Raw genomic sequence first — 27846 nt, 5'->3', positions numbered from 1 at the left:
TTTTTTTATATCGATTTTGTTTTCCGTCATTTAAGAAAAACAATTAATGGCAATGTTGATAAGTTGCTTCTTAAAAATAATATAAATCTGAAAATAAGCTGTTAAAGTGGAGAACTCAGACTTATAAAATTTAGCTGAACTTGTGTCCGCCATATTTGGATGGTCGTATTTACAGATCATCACGTTGAACGTTAAATAGTGGAAATTAACTATTGAAACTAAAGAATGTGTTGTTCTAAGTCTCGTAATAAATCGTTTTCCAGTTTCTCTTTATAAAACGTGACATACGCAAAGATCAATTATATATGCAGCACAATTTTTAAGTATTTTATTTATTTTTAAATGAAAAATTATACCAACAAAAAATTGAAATATGCAAACAATATTTCACAACTGATGACGTCACTTTTTCTTCACTTCTAAACTAAGGGAGTCATAACTGCATACGGTTAGCCCTAAAAATCCTTTTTACGTTAAAGGTACGAATGGGTTACTGTAGTTTTAAAATGAATTATCATTTCATAAGTTTTGGTATATTTTCCGTTCACTGACATCACTATTTTTCTCAAAGACTTAATCCAAAGGCATTGCTGAATAAAACGAAGATTTTATTTTATAGCTGAGTCATATTGCTGCATGATGTCTTCTTTTGTTTCTTTCGAAATAAACGTTTGAAGAATCCTTTTTGATCTTTCTGTTGTTCAGATTCAGGCTTATGAACTCGTGGAAGAGTTTTACTCTCAAGGTCATTTTTTAATTTGAGTTTTATTTGTCTCACAATACCAACTAATAGATCATCGACTTTCAAATTCAAACCTGCTGACGTTTCAATATATTTACAGGTATACTTTTGTGCAACAGCTCTTCCGTCTACAAAAAATGATTTTAAAAAAAATCATGTAAAAAATGTAAAATATAAAGTATAACTGTAGGGAAAAAAACAAAGTGCGGTTTTTATTAAAACCGTGAATGACCATGAAATATAAAATTGAGAAAGGTCAAAGACACAACACCTAACAAAAGAACATGCAGTAAGAGTCTAAATCAGCCAATAGGTCTTCAACACAGCGATATATACCGCACCCGAAGGAGGGTTACAGCTGTCCCCTAGACAAAATTGTGTACGTGTTCAGTGAGAATGAACGTCTTACCAGGTTCAAAATTGAAACCAATTTTATTTCTACAATTTCCTTGCCAACGATACTTGAATGTGTATTATTATTATAGCTTCCACTCGACTGTAACGTTTCAATTTTCAAGAAGAGTAACCGAATCATACTAAATAAAGCAAAGTTAACCCTAATGAAGCATAGTCCTGTAACACTTTGTTCTTCATAGAATATTTGAGTCACTAACGAAAAATCAAAAGGACTTAAGAAGGCACTCAAAATTCATCAAAGGTTTACAAGTGTGTGAGAGACAGATGCAGCCCTGTTTTTCTTATTACATGATTAACCAGATTTATAAGTCATGCATTTGAGAATTCTATGGAAACAATCACGAGTGGGTTGCATGTTACATAAATCTTTGTCTAAGAACACCGCATATATTTTCCAAATGTCATAAACCACAATCTTGTCCTTTTCCCTCAATTGTAAAATCATTGATGTGTTTAACTTAGCTTAGTCCATTTCTGATTATATACATATGACGTGGCTCGGTACTTATACATCTCGCTATTTGTTTAATGTAAGCTGTGATCAATTTTAATCATTATTGTTTCATTTTTGCTTATGCACTTTGTCTATTTGACATTGTGTTTCTTTGTTGAATCAATTATTTGTTTTGATACTGATTAAAATTGTATTACAATGTTGACTGCTGCATTCAAATTTTAGAAGTTTTTTTAACCTATTATGTCTGTTTGTCTTGCTCATGCACATGCACACTGTTTTCAACCTAATGGAATTAAATGCGACTGTCATACAAGTGAGAGTTTTAGTTAGCTATAAAACCAGGTTTAATCCACCATTTTCTAAATAAGGAAATTATGCCTAAACCAAGTCAGGAATATGACAGTTCTTTTCTATTAGTAAGATGTGTTTGAGCTTTGGTTTTCCCATATTTTAAAGGACTTTCCGTTTTGAATTTCACTTGCCGTTTGGTATTTTTGTAATTTCACTTTTAAGCATGCAATAACGCATTCCAATAGTAGATTAGGGTCCGCCAACTTTTACGAACAACCTGAGTTTATCCCTTGCTTTTTGTTATGGTAGACCTCGTGTTGCTCAGTTTTAGTTTTGCTATGATGTGTTTTGTGGAATTGGTTTGTATTTTTGCCATTTTCATGTTTTGCCATGGCGTTGTCTCTTTTCTTAAATTTGTGTGTTTTAATAATCATGTGGTTTCGGCTGCCTCATTTTTGTTAACCGACATCTTCATCACATATAAAATATATATTAGATAAATTTTAAGGCTAGTTTAAAACATGTTAATCTTACCATCAGTAGTTACGCGTCGTTTTCGGACAAGATCAACTTTGTTGGCTACAAGAATGCAGACTCTGTCTGTCTCTAGATTATGTCGTAAGGTATGTAACTTGTGCTTTGCATAGTTAAACGAATGGATGTCTTGTACGGAATAAACAATAATAAAAGCATCGCAGGCACTGCAAATTGAAATGTCCTAAAATGAAAACAATGATAAAGTCATGAGTAAATACGTTGAAATAAGCAATTGCAGCCAAAAGGGTCTTTGGTGGACAGGTAAATGATCATTGTCCAGTGAGATGCAAGTTTCTAAAACACCATGTACAGAAAAACATGACTCTACTATGAAATGATTTAAATATTTATATTTTTTAAGTGACTTATAGGTCCAATGGGCCGGGTGTACAAACATTGTATTGACAAATAGTAGTATTATACTGTATATATAAAAACAACGATAAACAAAAGAACAATAAACTTGGTAAGTACGTCTTATTAAAATATAAGACAATGAATAAAGGTATATTATCAAAAAAGGTCATCATGACTTCTGATCAATGTCATAGGCGGATCCAGGGGGTGACCTGCGGCCAGTGGGGGGCCCGGGCCCCCCTTTCGTGGAAAAAAATTGGTTGATTTTATAGGGAATCACTGACGAATGACTGGATTGGCCCCCCTTGGGTCAGTCAGCGCCCCCCCCCCCCCTCCTTTATGGAAAGTCCTAGATCCACCACTGAATGTTGATCTTAGATCTTATAAACTTTTCTTTTCTGAATACTACAGAAGTTATTTTTGAGTACATTCAAAATAACCACCAAGGATGATTTTCACACTGAGCCACAGTACAAGAATGTATTTTATAGTTAAATATGACTGTATTAAGTTAAACTTAAATATCTTAAAACAACAAGAACAAGAATGTGTCCATATTACACGGATGCCCCACTAACACTATCATTTTCTATATTTAGTGAACCTTGAAATTGGGGTAAAAACTCTAATTCGACATTTAAATTAGAAAGATCATATCATAGGAAACATGCATTCTAAGTTTCAAGTTGATTGGACTGGTCTTCAACTTCATCAAAAACTACCTTGACCAAAAACTTTAACCTGAAACTTGCACTATCATTTTCTATGTTCAGTGGACCATGAAATTGGGGTAAAACTCTAATGTGGCATTAAAATGAGAAAGATCATATTATAGGGAACATGTGTACTAAGATTCAAGTTGATTGGACTTCAACTTCATTAAAAACTATCTTGACCAAAACCTTCAACCTGAAACGGGACAGACGGACGAACGGACAAACGAACGAACGAACGCACAGACCAGAAAACATTTACTATCGTAGGTGGGGCATATGAACAAACTATAAACATTTCTCATCGAGTGTCATCCTAATGATATGATAACCGTTATCACAAGGTAGTTGTGGCGTTCCATATTTATACATCCAGGTTTATTTATTGACCCTGTGAGAACGCCTGAAATGTTTTAATCGGGATTGACATTTGATGAAAAAAACCATTTTAAGGTAAACTTACTAATATCATTTTTATGTATCTTCAAATCAATGCGTTAGAAAAAGACTTTTATTTTAGATTTGCAAAGTTTACCAAAGTATGTCGGAATTTCTTTTTAAAAATGACCTTCTATAGATAGTTATCAAAGGTGCCAGGATTATAATTTAGTACGCCAGACGCGCGTTTCGTCTACATAAGACTCATCAGTGACGCTCATATCAAAATATTTATAAAGCCAAACAAGTACAAAGTTGAAGAGCTAACACAATAACATACATCTTTTCATGTTTGATTGGTTGATTGTAAAGCGCAACTTTTGGGCTATTACGTGGCGGCCAGTTTTTATTGGTGGAGTAAGCCGGAGTGCAAGGAGAAAACATTTTGTTTACACCTGCAAATGTTTCATATGTACAGACAAATCTATGCTCATGTAAGAAAATTAGAGCATGAACTTTCGTTTTTCTATTCCCATGTTACCTGTTGACATTACTTTGCATCAGACCTATTCGCTGTTGTCCTTTTTCGATTGTTTTCGTTATTTTTAAGAATATTTTTTAATGTTACTCCTCTGAAAGTTTATACCTGAATGTTCCTTCGGGAATCTGGACTTAGTTAAAAAAAAAAAAAAAAAAAAAAAAAAGTATTAAATATCAATTTCATTTTCAAAGGTAAAAAAATTACCACGTAAGCTATGCAGGCTCTTATGAGCCTCTTGTTTAAATATTTTTTGTTTAAAATTGATGTGTACGAAATCAAAAGAAATGGATTTAAAAAGCTAGGAACCTGTTGTTCAGTGGTTGCCGTTTGTTGATGTACTTCATAAGTGTTTCCCGTTTCCTGTTTTTTTATAAAGATTAAACTGTGGGGTTTCTTGTTTTACAATAGTCATTATGGGGTCCTTTATAACTTGCTGTTCGGCGCAAGTCAAGGCTCCGCGTTGAAGGCTGAAATGTGACCTATAAGTGTTTACTTTTACCAATCGTGACTCTGATGGAGAATTGTTTCATTAATACTCATACTATATCTAATGTATTAGTAAACTGAAATACGCTTAGCTCGCTTCAAAGTCAGACCCTATAAACTTTTTAATTTTGTTTTAAGATTAAAATGGCTACAGCCAGTAGAACATTTTGCGGTGTGTGTGAAACCCAGCACGTGGTAAAAGAAGCTGCCTTCTGGTGTCCGGAATGCGACGAAGGGATATGCACATCATGTGAAAAACACCATCGAGCTTTAAAAGGTACAAGAAACCATGAAGTAACTTCAATAGATAATTATAAACAAATACCGCCCACAATCGCATGTCAAAAAATATCAGCACTTCTGTTCTCAACAGGAAAAACTTTGTTGTCCACTTTGCATTACGACGTGTCTCAAAAAATGTGATTTATTTGCAATTGATGAAATTGTCAAAACGTCAAAGAATTCCAAATTATTTGACATCATGGAACAAAGTTTAAAAGAAATGAAAAACAACATAGAAAGAATAGTGGAAGACCGGAGGCAGAATTTAGAGATAATTAAAAACCAGCGACAGAGATTCCAGACAGACATAAAAGAGATACGTGATAAAATAAACACACATCCAGACAAACTTGAACAAGAAATTCTACAGGATATAGAAGCTGCAGAACAAAAAGTCATGTCACAAATAGATAGATTCGTGCTTAAAGTTTCCAACCATGAGAAAACAATAGATGAGCTACAAAAAATATATCTGCGACGAGAAAGTTTGCAACTGACCTTCAGTCATTTTGGCGGTAAAATGTTGGATGCCAAGATCAAAAACGAAAAAGGGTTTATGATGTCTTTACTAGAAGATCGAAGCTTGCAATAAATAAATTTACAATGTAGAATGGACGATAAGATGGTTGATATACTGTCCATGACGAAGATTGGAGATATATCCGTTGTTACAAGCCCGCCAGCTATCACCATAACGACGGGTAGAGAAAACCAAGCTCAGGAAATATTACCGACGATATCAAAAACAATCGATGACATCAATATCATCACATTAAAACGATTTGAGGTATCGAAAGGGAAAAAAAGAATAGAAATCGCGGGTGCACTATCATGCCTTCTGGTAACGTTGTCTTTGTAGATCAAAACAACGATCGGCTTATAATCCACAACGAAAATGGATTGTTTGTTTGTGAAATACCTGTATCCCATTGGCCTGTAGGTGTTACATGGATTGATAAGAACACGGTAGCTGTCACACACAATGCAGAGCCTAATCACATAGAAATCGTTAACATCGTCAATAAAAAGATTGTGAGCCATATCAAAACGTCCAATTTGTGCTACGGCATTACAGATGAAAAAGGAGAATTAATGTATTATGAAAAGGGACGTGGTACTCAAATAGCAGACGTCAATAGTAAAAGAACTGCCACCACAGTAGTTAAAGCGTGAGTTAAAGTTGATGGAGAGTATGCCTTTAACTATGTTACAACATCAAAAGACAAGATATACCATACAAATTCTGAATCAGGTACCGTTACATGCTACACATGCTTCACGGGACAGAAGGTTTGGGAATACGAAGACGAATCAGTTCATGAAGTAGCAGTTGATAACGACTCCAACTTGTACGTAGTATCCAATGAGAATAACAGTATCGTCGTACTTTCACCAGACGGGAAGCTCGCGTGTCGATTGTTAGGAAGACTAAATGGGATACAATGCCCTTGTGGTATCTATTTTGAAAAACGTAGAAATATTCTACTGGTGACAAATTTATGTGGCAGAGCCTTTTTGTATATAGTATTTATTAATCCAATGAAAATCAGATATCAAATAGTTTGGAAGAGTCAGTGCATGGATTTTCATCAAAATTGTCAATTAAAGTAAGTTTTTGTAAAATTGTAAAATTCTTCCATGTACAAAATACTTTTTCTCAGTACCGAAACAGTGTTTTTTTTTTTAAATTTAACGCAATAAAGCCCATTTATTTGGACTTATGTTTTACAATGAAGTTTAATGTGCATATTGTTGTGTTTTTGTTTATTCCAAATTGACTAGAAGTATAAGAGAAGGGTTGAGATCTCCCAAGACATGTTCAAAACCACCGCATTTTTTGTATTGGCATGTAATATTTATATGTTTCAGAGTTTAAGTAAAGCGTTCATTTCGCTGAACTTGTATATATCATTCTCTAGGGGTCAGGTGAAGCAAACCTCCGGTGCGGGATTTTCCCACAGTGTTAATGACCAATTGATTGCCATAGACTCTTTTCTAATCTTTGGTCGGGTTGTTGTCTCTTTGACACAGTCCCCGTTTCCATAAAATAAAACGAATCAGTTTTGTTTCTTGCTTTCAATGCTCATTATTGAATTAATCTCAACAGTATGGTACAAAATTAAATGAGAAATAATGGAGGAAATACACTAAAAGCTACAGAACAAGCGATATGAAGGGAAAACCAAAAAATATATAGTATTTCCTATTCCAAAACACCAATAACAACTTCGAGAGCTAAAAGTCATTTGTATCGACTCAGAGATAGTTAATCAAAGTAAAATAGAGTGGTACGCGAAGTGTATAGTTGTCTTGATAGAATTTAACTCTTTTGAAACAAAAACGACGCTTGTGATATAATTGTGAGCGCTTGTGAAACAATTGTGAGCGCTTCGATCAACATTTCGTGCTATGTTTTTTCGGCTTAAAATTAAAAGTTTGGTGGAGTTCGTTTTGATCAGTCTAGTTTTATATGTTGTGTTTTGTAAATTGCTGTTTTGTTTTTATTCGTTTTCTTTTCTCCTTCTTTTTATGCCATGGTTTTGTCTGTTTGTTCTCGAATAATGAGTTTGATAGTCTCTTTTGTATTTTTCGCCTCTCTTTGTCAAATCTATTTAGCAACACGTACATGCTTTCTTTAACATTTAGAACGGCTGAAGAAATAACCAGATTTTGAAAATTCGTTGTTTCAACATACACACGATCTTTAAAAAAAGCATCTCATGTGTTTCAATTAGTCTAAACGTTAGTTAATTAATAAATGCTGTTGGTATGTATGAATTAAGGAGATGTGGTGATTACCAAGGACAACTATCCATCAGAGTTGAAATGAAGTAGATGTGGGCAATTTTGAGCAACCGTTCGGCCTTCAACAATGAGCTTGCTCTACAAATAGTACTTACTACTCTTTCTTCTGTATCTACGAATTCAATGGTTGTTTCTTCTTTGTCTATGATAACTGTGATGTGGTTTGGTTCATCGATATGTCCTAAAATTCACAAAATCAAAGTATTAACGTGATGGTAAATTGTTTATGAATATTTTGACAAAATTGCTAAATGAATTACTTCAGTAATTACACAGATGAGAAACATAGAGCAAATATTATTTGTTTCCATTGCTGAAGGCCGCACGGTGAATTTACTTCTTTCTCATTTGGTCTCGTATACTATGGAGAGTTATCTCATTGGCAACCATACTAAATCTGTTTTATTTTTATATTAATAATTATTTAATTTCAATGTTTCTGAGTTATTAGATTAAAGATAAATGTTGACAGAGATCAACCCAGTGTTCAATCTGAAGCCACTGTTTTGTTGTCATTAAAACATTTAAAGCAGTCTGTTCCAAACCCTTGGACTTATTTTTATTTCTTCACAACTTAGTTATAATGTCATAAGAATCTTATCTAAGACGTTCTTATTATCCATTTTCATTTGCTTGTGAGATGTCAACATAGTACAAGTATGATTACTTATGCCTATATCAAAGACATGAATATTCATAACAAAGTACAAGTAAACATGTTTGTTATTGTCAAAGAACGAGTTTATAGTGCCATGACTGACAACATGTGGATAAGCGCAAGTCATTAATTTACATTTACGATGACAAAACGAGTTTACAGATGTGTAAGTTGATTTTGTACATATGATCAGAAGAAGAGGAATCCGAAAGATGATAATGAAAGTGAAAAATAAATCTGTTCGGCAAAAATGTAAATACATCTGCAAGGACCCCATTGGCGCTTATTAATTTAGTTTTGAAGAATAAATTAGAAAAACAAAATGTTCCTGTGACTGAAGATGTCAGCATTTAATTACAGCAAACAAAAAGTATTTGGACATGCAGCAAAAGTTGCTCTAAAATGCAAGCTAGCAAATTCTGAAATCTAAAGTTGAAAAGATAATTTTGCATTGCTTCTCAGCTATTAAAATATATCTTCTACCTTTTTTAAAATATGAATTTAATGTTTATCCATTTGCAAACCTAAATGTATAAGCTTTAAAATAAATGCAATCGTACATCATCCGAATACCGGGGTGAAAAAACTTGCCAGTTGAATGTAAACAAATAATTGCGCTCTCGTAACCTTGGTGGGTCATCGATGTAGACTGCCAGGATCTCCTGAAGTTATGCTTTATTACCTGACAGCCTGACAGATAGAATGTTATGTTGGGTGTGCTCTCTTGATTCAGACAAATAAATGTGATAAATATCTTTAATTGATTAAGAAACAAACCAGCAAATAAATTAATTAATAACTAATGTTTTCCTGCATGTATCAGCTGTAGATACGCGTAAGGCTCGAAACAGGGAATTTAGAATATAACGTGTAAAAACTAATGTTCACGATTTGATCGGTGTACTAATGGTGTAACCTAACATAAACATAAGGTTGCTACTCTCTAAGGCTAATATTTTTAATGTTCAAATTTGTCTATTTAAAAAAAAATAAAAAAATTGTTTGCTTAAAAGCGTAAAACATGTGAAGGTACGAAAGATACCAGAGGGACAGTCAAGCTCATAGATCGAAAATAAACTGACAACGCCATGGCCAAAAAAGAAAAAGAAAAGACAAACAGACAAATAGTAGTACACAAGACACAACAGCAACATAGAAAACTAAAGATTTTTGGTATCCTTAATTTGCATACTTTATAGTGCATGACAACTTCATTTCTCTACTTGAATTCAAGAGTATATCGAAAGGCACAAAAAATCAAACCTTTATTTTCTATCCGCTAGTAAATATTTATAAGTCAGCATGTGTCTCAGTAAAGAATTAAATAGAAAGGTTATAATTATCGTTGTCTTTTACTACGCCCACAGTGTTACCAAACGGTAACATTGAAGCCTTGTTAAAAAAAAATAAGAGAGATGAGAAACGCTAGATTATGAAATGGATGATCAAAACTATTTTTAACACTCGTCATACATATTGTACTTATTACAGAAATATGTTAAACGTTGGTGATAAAAGATAAAAGCAATGGACTCATTTGCATGGAATTTCTAGAGGCATGATAATGGTAAAGAAACAATAAATGTGACATATCATTTGTGTATTGCTAATTTTCATGATTTATCGCCCAAGTATTTTCTTGCAAGAAACATGTAGACATAAAATCTAATAATAAAATCTCTTTGTATACAATGCAATTACATTATTTTGATATGCATGCACAATTAATTTCAAAGTGATAATGTCTGGTTAGCTTCAAACTCCAATGCCCAATACAGCGAACCATCAACCCAATTTCATCAATAGAGGAGAATAAGAGTTTCAACTGCAGACGAATTTTAGAAAGGTTAATCCGATAAGATCAAGTTCTTTTTTTGTGCATGATTTCTTAAAAAGTTTACTCATACAATAGTTCCTGTTACTATGTAAATATTTCAAAGCAATGCCTTGTAATCTTGAAATGTCATAGATATCATTGTACATCTGTTTCAACCATCGGTTTGTATATTCTATACTTATATAATTATGTCATGTACTATTTTTTCAATTACTGTTTTAATGGTACCAGCTAATTATTTACAAAGTGTTATTTGATGTGTTTTCCTTGTATTAGTAGGTCTTACACATATGTCAAATTTAAGATTACTATTCAAGTGTAACTTGGATTTTTTCTTTAACTTTTGCCGCTGTAGCACATGAGATAGAACACGAACCCCTACTACGAGAAACCGTCTTTCTATAAATGAACTACTTACAAAGCTTATGGACGATAGTTATCAGTCTATCAATACAAGAAAGCATAGGTACGTATACATTAATATGCCAATCTTGTTAAGGTAACTGTTGTAGTCAGTGCTATTTTTTCAGCGGCTATTTAGCTGATCATCAACGTTGCAGTTATAAATATATAGATTTCTTGTGTACACATAGCCAGGTGCATGCCATAGTATCATAGTATGCTTTTGGTGATTCATAAGCCATCAAATAGTTTGTAAATTGCTACTGCCAACAACTAAGACAATGACACATGCGCATGCCGAGGCGGATTTAGGGATCCGACCTCTGTATGGAGCTACATATAAGGTTTTAATTAGGCATAGACTTTTTGCATAGTCTAAATCCAACGTTGCCCATTACTTATCCATGATCTGCATCTGACATGTATTAAAGCCGTTTATGTACACGGATGTTCACAGCTGGTAACATTTGTACATATCTATTATATCTATAGAAATGACCGATATATTAAAGGTGGCACATTTTTTTTTTATTTTTGAAAAAAAAAAACATTCAAATGTTCTCATTTTTTGTTGCCAGGTACCCTAGATGTTTCAATGAGGAGAATCCGACATAGCTTGTTGTAACAGGCTATAAAGTGAATACACAGTCTGAAAAATTCTGTAAATTTTTTGCTCTCAATTTTTTATTATTAAATATGGTGTCATATATCTCAAGCAATGTAATAAAAAATTGCACAGCATTCCCTCTTTTCTCACATCTTTTTTACTTTCTATTTGAATACAGTATTGTTCACCATGATGAAAAACAATTATGTTCGCAGACAATCTGATTAAAATACTGTAACAGATCATGCGTCGAAATTTGAAAACACGGTCTGACAGTGTTTTAATCAAATTGGTCCCTCGATTGTGCCCCTTGAATATAAATACAAACGTAATATTGATACTATCGATTATATATATATATATATATATTATCTGTTTGTTTCATGACCTTCAATTCTGCAAAATTTCACCGGAATTTCATTACTTTAAAAGTGTAAGAGATCTAATTTTGACGAATTTACCATGTTTACGGTGATTTTCATCATAGTCGATCATGGTTATTTCAATTTATAAAGTTGAGTCACTTATTTCAGAGACTAGAGTCAAACCAAATTAACTTCCTTGTTTGGTTGTTGGCATGACACTTGGTTTAATGTTTTGATAGGTCAGATGCTCAGTTGATCTACACACATACTCATTGCGAAAACAGTAAAAACAGATCGTAGCGTAATTACTCGGGTAAATATACACTCTTATTTGTTTCATTCACAGACGTTTGAGTATTTATCACTGTTTGCACTGAATATTCAGATTTCTATTTTTATACCATTTCCACATCTTAACTAGTTTCGTGTTGAATAGAAACTCAATCCCATATTTAATTTTTGTTTCAGTGATGATTTTGTCGATATTTAGGTAAAGGTTATAACGGCAGTATCCTGTCATGAGTACCATTTTAACAGTCTCCGTCGATTTCTTTGTTTATCAAATATATAATTAAATATTTATTTATATAAATATCCCTTTTTTCATAGAACGTAGAGGATCTCTCGAGGAGGATCTTAGAGCGAAGTGAAAATCGAGTTAGTTGCACATTGGTAAAAGAGGGGGGTGGCAATAGGGGGTCCGTTAATATGTTAACAACACCTCGATCTTCGTAAAAAAAAGTTAACAACAAATGCAAATATGCTGATAACAGTTAACACAGTGGGTTGACAGTTAACAGATTAAATTTATCTCAGATAACAGTAAACAACACCTTGAAAAGGGCAAACACAGGTTAACATAAAAAGGTATTGCCCCCTCTTAATAAACACAAATAAGTCCAATGTTGCCACACAAAAAATACAAATATCGGTTGAAAAACAAATAGTTATGACATGGACGGGAGGAACTGGTGGCCGAACTCAAGACATGGTCCTGTCCTCAAGCACATATGACCACATATGTACTAAGATCCGTCAAATATCTGAAGTTCAAAGTCTAAGAAAAACCCGAATTATAATTTTACATGTGTTTTGAGCTTGAGTAATGTTTTGGATTAACAGTTTTCATATTTGTATACATAAAACAAATATTGCAATGATGTAACCGTTACAAATGCTAGTACTTCTATTTCACAAAATTACGGTCAAACGTAAAAGAAAATCTTGTTTTATATTTGTGTCAACTCAAGTTGTCATGTAGACTAATCAAAGCAGAGGCTTTTGCATGTGTTAAGATACATTTAAATTTACTAGCTTTAAAACAATCACTAGAAATGTTAAATAAGTTTATAGTTGCTGCAACATTATTTATATTATTTTCAGACTGTAATGGCAGAGTCATCTGAATTCAGATGTGGTCCGTGTGAATCGAGGAATCTAAGTAATAATGCCCTTTTGTGGTGCTCTGTTTGTGAAGAAGGGTTATGCACAGAATATTCCGAGTATCATAAAGTTTCAAAATCGTCACGACAACATAGCACTTTGTCAATACAGAACTACCACGAACTGCCAGAAATTTTTCGTACTTTAAGTAAAACATGTCACCTGCACGGAGAACCACTTGTCTTGTATTGTGGAACACACCAGGAATCTGGTTGTGCTGAATGTATAGCATTTAAACATACAAAGTGTATTGGTGTAACTTTGCTCAGCCAAACAGTTAAAGGAATTAAAGATTCTGAATATATTTCGATTACAAAGAGAAAGATTAGAGGTATAAGAACACACATTGAAGAAATGAAACAAAATCGCCATGCAAACATTGTTCGTCTGCAGCAACAACGTGCCTCGATTTGTGAGGAGGTTACCAGATATAGAGACACTGTCAACAAGCATTTAGATGATATCGAAGCCAAAATTCTGAAAAAAAATGTTGGAAACAGTAGAGTCAGAATCAGAGAAATGTAAACAGGCCGAAGAAAAATTAGAAGGTCAATTATCGAAAATTGTTGACCATGAAAGAAGTTTATCAAATATTGAAAATTATGAAAATGAAGAACATTTGTTCTTATGTATGACATACTTAAATAAGTGTCTTCTAACTGAAGAAAAAGAGTTAAAATCGAATACAAAACATGACAATTTTCAGGAGAAGGATGTCGAATTAGTTTTGGCAGAAAAAATGAAAAATTTCACAAATATTGTTTGTATGGGAAACATCAAAACCAGTAACAAACCCAATTCTATAACTTATAACGAGATAATACAAGTGACCGCACAGATGTGCCCAATAAGTGGCATTGATTCTTTTAAAATAAAAGTCACAAGCATAAAAAGACAGAACGACCGAAGGCTATTCGTGAATTTTTCAATCATGAGGTTGTTAACATTCGTAGTCTGATTCAGTTACCAGATGGTAGGATTGTGCTTGCCATTGCTAACGAAAACGAAAGCAAAGGAGGGTACATTGATGTGTTTAAAGCCGATGGCAGTCATTCATGTAGTGAACCCCACAGTGCGTGTCCTTTTGGTATTTCTTGGATCGATAATAACCTCTTAGTTTCTTTCAACAAAGCAAAAATACTTGCAACTTTAGGTCATAACAACTATAACGTGCGTTCCTTAGTTGCGGAAGGCAGTATATATGGGTTGTCGTGTTATGGTGACATGCTAGCCTTTGTTGTTAGGGGAAAAGGCATTGTGTTGGCTGATAAAAAGGGAACTCTAATAAAAACAATTCCAACAGTTGATAACGGTTCCCTTGCACATATACATCTATGTAAAACTAAATTGTTCTACACTGACTATATCAAGAACTACTTGTACTGTTTAGATTTAAATGGTGAGGAACTTTGGAAATCGACTTTTGAAGAAATTAAAGGCCCAAGAAATATTTGTACCGATGAGACTGGAAACATATTCGTTGCTGCAACCGAATCGAATGCAGTGTATGTCATATCAGCAGATGGCAGCAAGTTTATGAAACTTCTTGGACAGGACGATGGGATGAGTGAACCAAAAGTCATTTACTTCAATCAACAGAATTCAAAGTTAATAGTGGCGAACAAACGTGGACAGTTGTTCATTTGCAGTCTTCAGTTCCAATAATTGAAACTTAAACTTGAAATTGATTTCAGAAATCATAACTAAAAAATCAGTTTCATGATTTAAATTGACATTGACATTGATGCATTAGTGGTGCCCTTGAATTAAAAAAAAATCTTTAATAAGACTTATTGATAGCCTGATAGATCTTATTTTGCTTACCATGTGTGCTGTTTACAGTTTCTCTCTAACTATTATACTTTTCAAGTTACAGCAACAAAAAACATTTAAAAAAGGGTATACAGTCTATGATCTAAGCCCAAGAATTTGCATCAAAATGATGTTGAATAAAAAGTGAACTTATCTCTTGCACCACTTAGAAAGCACCATATTTTCAAATTAAACTGTCACAACAATTATATTATGTTAGTTCACAGACACCACATGGTTTCTCTCTCAATTGATAGGTGACATTTGTTGCAAGAAGGGATAAAAATGAAATACACATTACCAATCAAGAAAAGTATCTTTTTTTTCATTATATATGTGATTTTTATTTTTTTTACAAAAAAAAAAATTTCAATTAATTGCAAGATTGAAATAATTTAAAAACCATATATAAAAATAATTAGTTTTCAAATAAAAATCTTGAAAGTCAGAATAAACAACATCAAAGAATATTTCCCAAAAAAGTTTTTTTTTTTTAAATTTAAAAAATAAAAGGGGGGAGGGTCAACCATAATGTGACTGTGCATTTTCCTAGAACTTTTAAAGTGTTCTAATTTTTTGTTTAAAACATCTGTTAGTTAAGTAATATTATTGGTCGCCTTATCAGTATGAAATGACAGATTTATAGCCATACTTAACCATTTTATAATTGAGAGAAGATATGAAATTTTCACTTTCTTGTGCATGGATTTAGGACTGTATAAGTTGTCATTAAATGCCAATATTATTGTCAATTTCACTGATGTTGTTTTAGTTGAAGATCGTATTTGGCTGATGTTGTTGATAATTATAACTGATTACAGTTTCTGTTTCGTAGTTTTCTATGGCAAGCCGTTCTCGTCAAAACTATGTTTAAACCGTTTTTTCGAAAAAAAAATACACACTGAGATTTAAAAACCTAAAATAACACACTTAGAAATCGAAATTACACACTGAGATTTAAAGAAATAAAAAACACACACTGAGAATTCAAAATTACACACTGAGATGAAATAAATCATAGTGAAAAACACACACTGAGAATTGTTAATTACACACTGAGATTTCAAAAATACACACTGAGATTAATATGCAAATTACTAATGAATATTCATGAGATGAATAATTCAACAGATTAATATCTTGATCTCAAGAACTCTTGTCATTATAATGAAATGCGATTCCTTCAACCAACATTCGTAATAAATTTCAAGACTTAACATCGCCCATATTCATAAGTTTGTTGCCTATTGTAATAATTCAGATCATTACTACCAGTGTATCGGGATGATTTTTTTAACTTAAAACCGTGGGTCCCTTTTCAAAAGTCTTCCAACTGTTTCCCTGGTTTCGCTAGTTAATCTTTTATATTTTTGTTACGTTTATATGCTATAACAGACACTTGGGTAAAAATTTCACTGCATTCTTTTGCAGATTGTTCCAATGTTTTCTTATAATTTTAATATAGTTTTTCACCATTTGGTTATATTTTGAAATAAGAGTATATAAGTGGGTATTTTTCTTGTTCTTGTATTTCTAAAGTTTTTTTATTAATAATTTGGAACCAAATCGAAAGACTAACGAGTTCTGTCCCCTTGTTGTTTTAAGCTTGTAATAGATTCAGATTAAATATGCTAATTAGATATGTGCGTATAAAAAGTGCGCACAAATCTCAGTGTGTAATTTTCAATTCTCAGTGTGTAATTTTAAATTCTCAGTGTGTAATTTCAAATTCTCAGTGTGTGTTTTCAGTTTATTTATTCTCAGTGTGTCTTTTTGAAATCTCAGTGTGTAATTTTCAATTCTCAGTGTGTAATTTTCAATTCTCAGTGTGCGTTTTTTCATTTTGTAATCTCAGTGCGTCGTAATGAAATCTCAGTGTGTAATTTTTAATTCTCAGTGTGTAATTTTCAATTCTCAGTGTGCGTTTTGAAGTTTTTAAATCTCAGTGTGCTTTGTTGTAATTCTTAGTGTGTAAATTTTTCGAAAAATGGTTTAAACATAGTTTTGACGAGAACGGCTTGCCATAGTTTTCGCCAATACACTAACACACAATTGATGGTAAAATCGTATTAAAGGGCATGCAAGAAATCATAAAAGGGTTCAACCAGAGGCTTATAATAAAATTGTATTGTTTATCTCGGTCGACTTTATCTTACAATATTGGTCATGTTTAAATTTGTGTGGTTCTTATATTTTTTTCCGGTTAATATTCCCTCTGTTTCTGTTTAAATTTTCAAGTTAAAATCTAAAAACGCCCAAACAAAGGATTTTTTTTTTATTTCAGTGCAACAACTGCCTAATTGGCTTAAACTCCAAAATGAGTTGTCGGATTTTTTTGATTTTTTTTTACAATGTCGGGTTTGTTATGACAGCTCAATGTTTACAGATTCAGATTCAAGGCTAAGCAATAAACTACATTGTTTGGCCCAATGATTGTTTTATTGATAACTGTGACGGCCAAAGTGATGATCTTTTCAATAGGACATGATCTGCATCATAAATGCCAAGTCGTACAATATAAAAAAAGGTATGATTGCCAATGAGACAACTCTCCACAAGAGACCAAAATGACACAGAAATTAACAACTATAGGTAACCGTGCGGCCTTCAACAATGAACAAAGCCCTTACCGCATAGTCAGCTATAAAAGGCCCCGAAATGACAATGTAAAACAATTCAAACAAGAAAACTAACGGCGTTATTTATATAAAAAATGAACGAAAAACAAATTTGCTACACTTTAACAAACGACAACCACTGAATTACAGGCTCCTGACTTGGGATAGGCACATACATACATAATGTGTTGGGGTGAAACATGTTAGCCGGATTCCAACCCTCCCCTAACCTTGGACAGATAACAGTACAACATAAGAACATTGTTTGCCATTAAGACCACTCTCCACAAGAGACAAAATAACGCAGCAGTTAACAATTATGGATCACCGTACGGCCTTCAACCATGAGCGAATGTCGCAGTGGCGGATCCAGCCATTTTAAAAAGGGGGGTCCCAACCCAGAGTAAAGGGGGGGGGGGGGGGGGGTTTCCAACTATATGCTCCCATTCAAATGCATTGATCGGCCAAAAAAAAGGGGGGTTCCAACCCCCGGAACCCCCCCCCCCCCCCCCCTGGATCCGCCACTGTGTCGTGTATTGTTTTGCTATAATATGTTAGCAAATATTTTTTCATTATTTAAACCTGCTAAAGATACATGTTTAGAGCATTAGAAAAACACTATGCACGATGTGATAAAAAATATCAAAATATCCGATGAGAAAGCCACAAAAAACAACCAGAGAAAAAAATCCGACCGTGCACGGGCTGTATAGCCAGTCAAGGTCGTTAAAAACTTCAATTTGTTGTTAGATTGATAAATTGTTGCGTTATATATATATATTAAAAAAAAAAAAAATGCAATTAAAAGGAGAAGAGGCATCAAGAACCACAATTAAACCCCTCAACAAATCACGTTTATCTAAATCATTAGTTTAAATCACAGGATAAGATCAATCTTGTCTAAGGATTGATAAATATTACAGTTATAAAAACGGTCAAAGATAAAATATCTTTTATACATTTGAGAAATAAGTGTTAATTATTCATCAAAATAATTAAACCTACAACCAAATAATGTTTTATTAGATAAATGTTCTGTCGGGTCTATTTTTGGTAAAATATCTTGATGTGTGAAGGTTGCGCTATGTACGTTAATTCAAATATAATACATAATTTGTTCATATTCATTGTGGCAATCATCAAACGGTTGCTTTTTAAGATCTTTTAAGTATATAATTCTTTCTGGTGTCTTGTAATGATTTGGAAGTCAAAGGACTCAGAGGCGGATTTATGAGTGGGGCAGAGGACCTTGGTACCCCCATTTCGAGAGGGAAAATAGATTGATTACTTATGGCCGAATCACTTTAATAAGCACCTGTGCTGCAGCATGACTGGAGTGGGTCCTACCCTCTTAGACGGGTTGCCCCCCCCCCCCCCCCCCCTCCTTTTTACCCGTTATGAAAATCCCTGGATCCGCCACAGACTTGTTGACATTCGGAATAGAACTTTTAGATAAAATTTAAAAACTCTGCTCACTCAACTGCACAGCTATATTTCTTCCTGGTTCCTAATATAGCCATGTTTATTTCATGACATCGATCGTGTAATAACAAAAAGTGTAAGTAAATTATAATAGATTGTGTATATATACATTATGTTTTTCAGTGGTTCTTTTTATATAAAATGATATTAAATAAGTAAACAGTTTTGAAACGTAAACTTTTGGTTGCATTGTTACAGACACGATTGTTACATATTGCTCAAGTTTAAAGAACATGTTTAATGTAAATATGGTAATATTTAGGCGATGATTTACACTAATTTATTTCTGGAAATATTTGATTTTTCTACCCGCTATATTTGAATTTTCTTTAATTAAAGTATATACATAGATAAAGGTTGTTTTAATAAGATTATCAAATCATGAATGGTATGACTAAAAACCGAACATAAATTCTTAAGAGCAACATATTACAGAAATATCTTGGGTCTAAATAAAAAAATCGGAAACAAAATGTATATCACTTACACATGCAAAATTAGCTCACGTTAATTTCAACTGACGAAAAAAGTCATGTGATTTTTATGTGATTTTCACGAGAGTTTAATGTGAAACTCACATGCATTGATTTCACATGAGTTTCATGTATAAGCTCATTTGAGGTGAAATTCAAAGGAATCGAGTGAAATTTTGCTGTTTATTAAAACAAAACTCTTAATATCATAGATCTATTATGTTCATTTAAGAAAAGAAAAATAAGGGGATGAAGTAAGAGTTGATTGCCAATTAGACACCAATATAGAGTTACATGACGTGGCTACAATAACATGAATAAGCCGTGAATTATGGGTTATCCTTAGGCCTTCAAACATTATCAAATTCAACTATATTATCAGCTTTTATAGACCCCGACATGACAAAATGCTAAACAATTCAAACGAGGAAACTACCGGATTTTAAAAATCTCGGTCTCCTCGATTTTTTGCGATTGGGAACTTTCTTAAAAGCGGAGCGTAAAAAAACTATTCTGTTTTTATAAAAGTAAATCATAGTATATTTATTATTCTAATATGACGTGCTTCTTTCGCTTTGTGAACAAACCCATGCCCTAAATCCAATAAAATTTGTTTGCACATGCGTATATTGACTTCTTCAGAATAATGAATTTTATCAAATTATCATGCACTTAATATATTTCCTTAACTTTAAAGCACTTTTAAACTCTAAAATGGTGCACATGATGTTACTAATTCATTTATTATGACTGTAATGTGTTGCATTCCAATTTTGACCTAGATACGACAACCGTTCATTGCTGTCTGTTCAAACTCCTCCCTCTGAAAAATCACAGTGCCAGCCGTTTTTTTCTTTACAAAAAAAAGGAGGTTCATAGAAGAGTCTAGACAAACGCTTTACACTTATACTTATCGGACATAGAAATTACCTTAATTGTCCGATTCAGAATTGATGCAAGCTATACTTTATTGTAGTTTTAACATGGGTAGGCATTATATTCGTGTTTTTTTTTCGCCCTCACTATCGCTCGGGCAAAAATAATCACGAATATAATGCCTACCCATGCTAAAACTACAAAAGTGAGGGCTAAAATAACACGAATATAATGCCTACCCATGTTAAAACTACAATAAAGTATAGCTTGCATCAATTATTTCTTAACTATAAATTCATATAAAATCTCTTCTTGAGATTTCAAAAATTACTATTTTCACACAAGCTTTTTTTTTCTTCATTTTATTTAGATAGTAAAACAATTGATCGTATTTGTTTTAACTCATATTTTACAACATTTCCTATTTTCAGATCATAGTAAAATGGCAGAGGCAACAGAAATTGTTTGTGGTCTCTGTGAGTCAAGAAATCTTTCTAAGATTGCTTACATATGGTGCTCTGTATGCGAAGAAGGGTTGTGCGTAGATTGTTCAGATTACCACAGAGCTTCCAAATTATCAAAACAGCACCAAACTTTGCCAATCGATGCATACAGAAAACTTCCAGAATTTATACGTACTTTAAGTAAAACATGCTCTTTACACGATGAACCGCTTGAGTTATATTGTGGAACGCACCAGGAACCTTGTTGCACAGAATGCATTGCAACGAAACATTCCTTATGTCCTGTTACCACTTTACTTAATAAAACCGTAAAAGGTATTAGAGACTCTGAATATCTCGCCAGCACTAAGAGAAGGATTGCAGGTGTGAAATTGCACGCTGAAGAGATGAAACAAAATCGGCGAGCTAATATTGAACGTTTAAAACAACAACGTGTTTTAGTTTGTGAGGAATTAGCAAAAATTAAAGATGAAACTCATAAAAATTTAACCGATATCGAAGCCAAACTTGTCAACGAGATAAACGAACTTGTAATGTCAGAGACAAAAACTTGTGAAAATGCTGAGTGTAAAATGCAAGACCAACTTTTGAAACTACAGGAGCTAGAGATGGGGATTTCAGAAGCCGAAAGTTACGGAAACGAGGAGCAAATATACTTGAGTCTCAAACACTTAAACAACTGTCTAGCAGCTGAAGAGACAAATTTAAAATCCAACGTGAAGGACTCATGCCATGAGAAGGATATCGAATTTATTCTGGCCGAGGAAATGAAGCTAGTAACAACGATTCCCTCCATGGGAACCATCAAATTAAATGTGAAACCAGCAGTTATTTATTCTATTGTCCCAAAGGTATCAGCTCAAATGTTCTCTCCGAATGAAGCCAGTTACAACAGTATGGCAATAAGTATCATCAAACGAGGGACTGCTGGACTGATTGATGTTGACGAAACAAGAAATACTCGAAGCATGATTCAATTATCAGACGGTAAAATAGTCCTTGCAGTTGCTTATAAAAACGATACGTATGGTTATTTTTATTTATTTGATTCAGATGGACATTACATTGAATGCAAATTTAGTATTCGATGTCCATTTGGTCTTTCAATGATGAATCAAAAGTTAATTGCTTCTTTCGATACTGCCAAGATAGCTAGATATTTAGATTTGGCTGATTTTTTAAAAATTTCTGACATAGCTAATGGCAAAATTTACGGACTTTCATGTTATGATAACATACTGGCCATGGCCATAAGAGGTAACGGTATTACCTTATCCAAAGAAGGCGAAAAACCTTTCAAAACAATAAATGTTAAATATCGTTTTCTTGCATACATTCATCTTTGGAAAAATAAACTCTTTTACAGTGATTTTACTGACCACTGTGTGTACTGTCTAGATTTGGACGGAGAAGAAATTTGGAGGGCGAAATTTGATGAAATAAAAGGCCCACGAAATATCTGTACTGATCCATTCGGAAATGTTTTCATAGCAGCTGCCGAATCAGATGCCGTGTTTGCATTGTCGTCGGACGGTAAAAAATGCAAGAAACTTCTCAGTGCTGAAGATGGCATGAACGAACCAAAAGCACTTTATTTCAACAACCAAAATTCTGAATTGCTTGTAGCAAACAAAAACGGAAGCATATTTATCTGCAGTGTTAAGTATCACAGCTAAAAGAAACAACTTAATGTTTAATTTCCTTGTTTTACTAAATAATGGCATCAAACTTTTTACTTTTCTAAAAAGAACAAGAGTTCCGCTACTTAACAAAGGTGACTATCGATTCTGTTAGTTTTGTTATGACATCAAGCATGACTGAGATAATAATACGGTTAATTAGAAGAAAACACTTGATGACTTGTGAAAATAATATAAATAGAACATCAAAGGTTATTGGAAGATAAAACTACCCTTACAAGTATGGTTTTGATTAGAAGGAACGAACGACATCGGAAGGAACCGAAGAAGAAAGAAAATGTGTGACAAAAATAACTATTTAAAGTGCTAGACTACAATAAACTATTGAATCTAGATACCAAGACACTCATTTACAGTCCTAATGTTACATAGATTCGGAAGAACAAAGCAGATAATTGTGTGAAAAGTACAACTGTTTGGCATCTGTACAAGATTGTCTTAAATAAAGTTCCAAATTGATAATCGATTTCGTCTAAGAGGAAACATTTGAAATGTAATTTGGCAAAAATTTATAAGAGGAAACCTTTGAAATACGATTTGGCAAAAATTTATAAGAGGAAACCTTTGAAATGCGATTTGGCAAAAAAAGAACATATCATAACAAAGAGGCGATATAGATTGAGGGATGGTATCTGTATTTTTTTAGTTAAGATAATCATTCTATCCTGTCATTGGAAAGGTTAAAAAATTGTTTTTCAGTTCTTACCCGGCTAGATTTTTTTTCAATAATCTTATAGACAAAAACAAAAATAAAATAAAAACTCGCATCTGCTCTATCCCACAAAATCTTTTTAACGTGTAGTGTAGCTACGTTTGGGACAATCATATCAAAATTTTAGAAAATATTTACGGCTCTAACACAAATTATTGATAATTTAATGTTAAGGGGTCTATAATTCAGTATGACAGCTTGAAGAAAAATGTTTAAATCAAACCCATCGAAATCTTTCTTTTACAGCGGATTCCATTGAGTGTGTAGCCAAAGGCAATATCTTTGGTTAGCTTGCTTGTTAGCTGGACCGTGAAGTCATTGTTAGGTTAGGTAAACTACCCTACTTTAAGAATAGACTAGTCCGACAAAAAACCAATTGATCTGTCTGTTGGACTATTCTACTTCGAAAGGAGGGTAGTATACCTGACCTAATCATGACTTCACGGTTCAGCTAACAAGCAAGCTAACCAAACATATTACCTTTCACTACACACTCAATGGAACCCGCTGTAAAATAATTTAATAACGAAAGTTAATTTATTTTGAACCAAATTAATAAAGATTAAAGATTAAGCATAAGTTAACTAACGTAATACATAGCTTATAAAATGATATCAGTAATTGTCTTTCGGAGGTTTTCTTCTCTGTTTTAGCTATGCCGACAATCAAAAACATACTACATTTTAACCTATCAAAGTTAAAGATATTCGAATAAATTAGATTGATATGTCGTGTTGTGTCGCAATTGAGAGTTCTTGTAATTGATTGTTGTTTTTAAAGTCAAAAGAATTTTAAAGCATTGCGGATCAATATGAATATGAGAATAGCGAGGTACTGCCATCCCCCAGCTTTTGATAGAAAATGTCGTTTGTTTGCATAAAATTGTCAAACAATTTCACCTTTTGTACACTAGGCACCGTTTTCACAAGGACGGACTAATATGCCCCCGTCCGCTGTGCCTCAAACGATGGACCCCCACAGAAACTTCCAAGTCTTCACCCGAAAGTCACGAAAAGAAGTGGATAATTCTAACCCGGACCATTAGCATTTTCAGCCATTTAGACAAACTAAAAGTTCATCCTAATTGTTGCCCTTCTTTGACTTTATTGAAAATGAATTAGAAAGTTTTATCATCTAATGAACTGAGATTGTGTCAGATAATTCTCTTCTTTTTATACAAAAGATTAGATAATTATTGTTATTTTGGTAAATGTATGAAACGTAATGTACTAAAATAAATTCTTGTAAGAAAAACTGTGTTTCTTTAATTAATTTTTAACGTTAATAATAAAACGTTGTTTTGGTATGTATTCATCGTGAACTAAATAACTTTATAATAAAATTGAGACTGGAAACGGGGAATGTGTAAACAAAAAACCTGACAAAAAGCAGAAAACAGACTCAGGCCAGCAATGGGTTTCCAACACACGGAGCGTGAAGATCCCCCAGCCAGAGGCGGGCTGAAGCTACACTACAGTTGGGATACTAGTTTATTAGTAGTCAAATAACAATTTGGCTGTATATTTTGCTGTAGATGTCATTATTTTCCTTTTATATTGCTGTCTTTTTGGCATGCATGTACATACTTTAATTTCCCTTTTAGTAGTCACATAGATAATTACGGGGGATCAATACAGGGAATATTCAGATAAGACTGTTGATGTTTATCCCAACGGTTGCCTTTCCTTTGACTCTGTGTAAATGTATTAGTTAATTATCATCTTAAGACATCATAAAGAATGAGATGTTGTCAAATGTTGCTCCTCGGTATAAAGTATAGCATTATTATTGATATATTTTGGCAAAAGTATGAAATATGATGAACTTTGGTATTTCTATTTACATGCATTTTTGCATATAGCAGAACGATCACACGAGATAAGAATTTCATAACATATACACAATTATCTATGTAACGTTTTTTAATCTCTAAAACAAAACAACTTCAGATTACTGCGTGTAGACAACAATTTCTTTAAAACATTAAATCAACAGTTCGATCTTACTATGATATTCTGCTAAGTTGATATTTTGATATTATTTGGATTTTAACATTTAATTGTGGGAGCTGATTTATAGAGTGGGTATGGCCATTGCCTCTGCATTTTGTCAGGACAATTAATTTGCAATTGAGTTTCTTTACCTTTTCAGACTATTGCGTCTGTAGTTAGATTTACTTTTTAGTTCTTGTAGTATAGATAGTTTATATGTGTCGCCACTTTTATTTTCCATAAAGGACGGAACATATCATCTCCTTCTTTTACAATGGTTGAATTGGTACAAGCAAGATTGAATAAAACATGACAAACAGGGGGTTCAAGTTGGCCTTTCCCATACTCATAATTTTTAATAGTTGAAAATTTCCACAACATATATATATGTACAATCACTTGAAGATTTTGTGCTTCTGCGTTGAGGTCCTTTTGGTTGTTATTTTTTTAGAAAAAAAACCTTGTTATATTGCAACGGACTTCGACGAAAACCATAACATTAATAGAGCATGATAAGTAGACCAGTTGTCTTTGATAACCATCACTATTCGGCTTAAACGTGTATCTCTGATACCTTAGCGGTGGTGGGGTTTCTGACATAACCGGGACTTGCATTGCCAGGAAAATACTGTTCCTTTAATTTCAATCGAACTTTCAACTACATGGATTTACTCACCTCCTGGGCTATCATTGAAGAACATACTTTCAGATGAGAGAAACTGTTTAGTTAGAGCAGTTTTTCCGACACCATCTGCTCCAATAATTGCAACTTTATAACAATTGCTATGCGGTGTTTCTGGACCTCTTGATGGCGCAGCAAGGAGTCCATTTTTCGTCTTCGTTGATGGCTGATCTTGTGTCTTAAATAGAGCATTGTCAGATTTGGAAGCAGTAAGATTTGTAATACTTCCTCTGCTTTGCCTCCTGAAAGAATCTCCGCGACTAACAATACCTTTACGTGTAGTTTTGAATGATCTTACTTTAACCAAAATATTATCATCCTGTCCGGGAACAGACAACGAATCTACCGGAAGCGGTGTACTCGGTTCGCTATTCCTTCTTTGATTGCCACAATCTACATGAAGAACCTTCACTTCTGGCTTTGTTTTGGAGCGGAAAGAATTTGAGCGGGAATTCGGAGCAGAGTGACTATCATTTTCATCATCGAAGTACATGTCATGGTGTTTAATAATATCTGGTAAAGATTTTTCCTGGAAATGTCTCCGTTCAGGAAGAGATTTCCGTTTCTGCATATGTCTACTCATTTTAAACAATAAATCCTTGAATTTTAAATTCTTTAACTGGTTACACAAGAAACTAGGAGCAAATAAGTATTTATCCCTTTTTCCTCACGAGTAGAAGAATTCACAATAAGTTTCGAAATATCCTCTGCAAAGTTTGGTAATTCATCGCAAGTTTGTCATCATCCTTCGGCGTTTCTAAGATTATAAATAAACTCTTGTAGCTAAGACGTTTCAAAGTAACAACAAAACTCTCCAATGATCAAAATACCTGCATCTGTATGTATACCAGATTATCTGTCGGTGCCAATCACTTGTGCTTAATGTTCTTTCTATTAATGCATTGTTTTAGACATTATGCACGTGCCGTAATTGTTTATGACTTTGTATTGTATTTGTTTACTGAAAGACGTGCAATATGTCAAAATATTTATTTTGCAATGTCCTCAATTAATTAACTCAATAAAATACACTTTGCATGTCCAGATCTCAATAATTTTGATTGTGCGGCGTTGAAAATTAAATATTTATCATAATAAAATTTATCATGAAAGTGAAATTAAGAACTTAATTAAGGTACAGGTCACTCTTGCGATAAACACATGAATAGAATAAGACATGAGTGGCATTGGGGCCGTACGCCAAAAGGACAACACCGAGAAATACGGTCGAAAATCACTACAGAACAACTTTTGAAATGTAAATGCAGAAAATATTTAAACGCTCATCAATCGCCTTCGCGCACCGAAACGACCGTGCGAGGGCTGTATAGCCAGTCAAGGTCGTTAAACACTTCTATTTGTTGAAATATAAATAACGAAATAAATCTAGCCGGGAATGGATGATTAATGCATTTATGATAAGATTTTCAAAAAGACCAAGTTCAACATGGTCTGGTAATAATATCCTAGCAATGAACAATGCAAATGCAGCTTTATGGTAATTAGTTTTCAAATATTTATTTTTTTGGAGGGGAGTTATACAAACAATGCAATTATCCACAGTCCTTTGGATTCTAAACTTAAACTGGCATCATACCGGGTAAAAAAATAACGGACGACGATTGAGAGAAAAAGATGTCTTTTTTGGTTTATGGAATGTGACATTGACGACATGCACCTTTACATCCCCTCCTCAATGTTCAGACACTTGTGTTGCG

General features: G+C 33.4%; 2 protein-coding genes across 2 annotated transcripts; one reads left to right on the top strand and one right to left on the bottom strand.

Annotated features, from left to right (window-relative positions):
* Positions 1 to 316: 316 nt before the first annotated feature.
* Positions 317 to 27300, bottom strand: LOC139523834 (GTP-binding protein Rit1-like). The gene is made up of 4 exons (XM_071318163.1): positions 26123 to 27300; positions 8102 to 8187; positions 2442 to 2625; positions 317 to 870 (listed from the first exon to the last, which is right to left on the bottom strand). The coding sequence occupies exons 1-4, from the start codon at positions 26709 to 26711 to the stop codon at positions 614 to 616; spliced, it is 1116 nt and encodes a 371-aa protein (XP_071174264.1). The 5' UTR covers positions 26712 to 27300; the 3' UTR covers positions 317 to 613.
* Positions 19184 to 23205, top strand: LOC139523831 (uncharacterized). The gene is made up of 2 exons (XM_071318160.1): positions 19184 to 19306; positions 21011 to 23205. Exon 2 carries the CDS (start codon positions 21022 to 21024, stop codon positions 22717 to 22719), a length of 1698 nt encoding a protein of 565 aa, XP_071174261.1. The 5' UTR covers positions 19184 to 19306; positions 21011 to 21021; the 3' UTR covers positions 22720 to 23205.
* Positions 27301 to 27846: the final 546 nt, after the last annotated feature.

Source organism: Mytilus edulis, chromosome 5 (genome assembly GCF_963676685.1).
Source record: "Mytilus edulis chromosome 5, xbMytEdul2.2, whole genome shotgun sequence".
Lineage (NCBI taxonomy): Eukaryota > Metazoa > Mollusca > Bivalvia > Mytilida > Mytilidae > Mytilus > Mytilus edulis.
The sequence above is the reverse complement of the archived record's forward strand: the minus strand, read 5'-3'. Positions and strand labels throughout refer to the sequence as shown.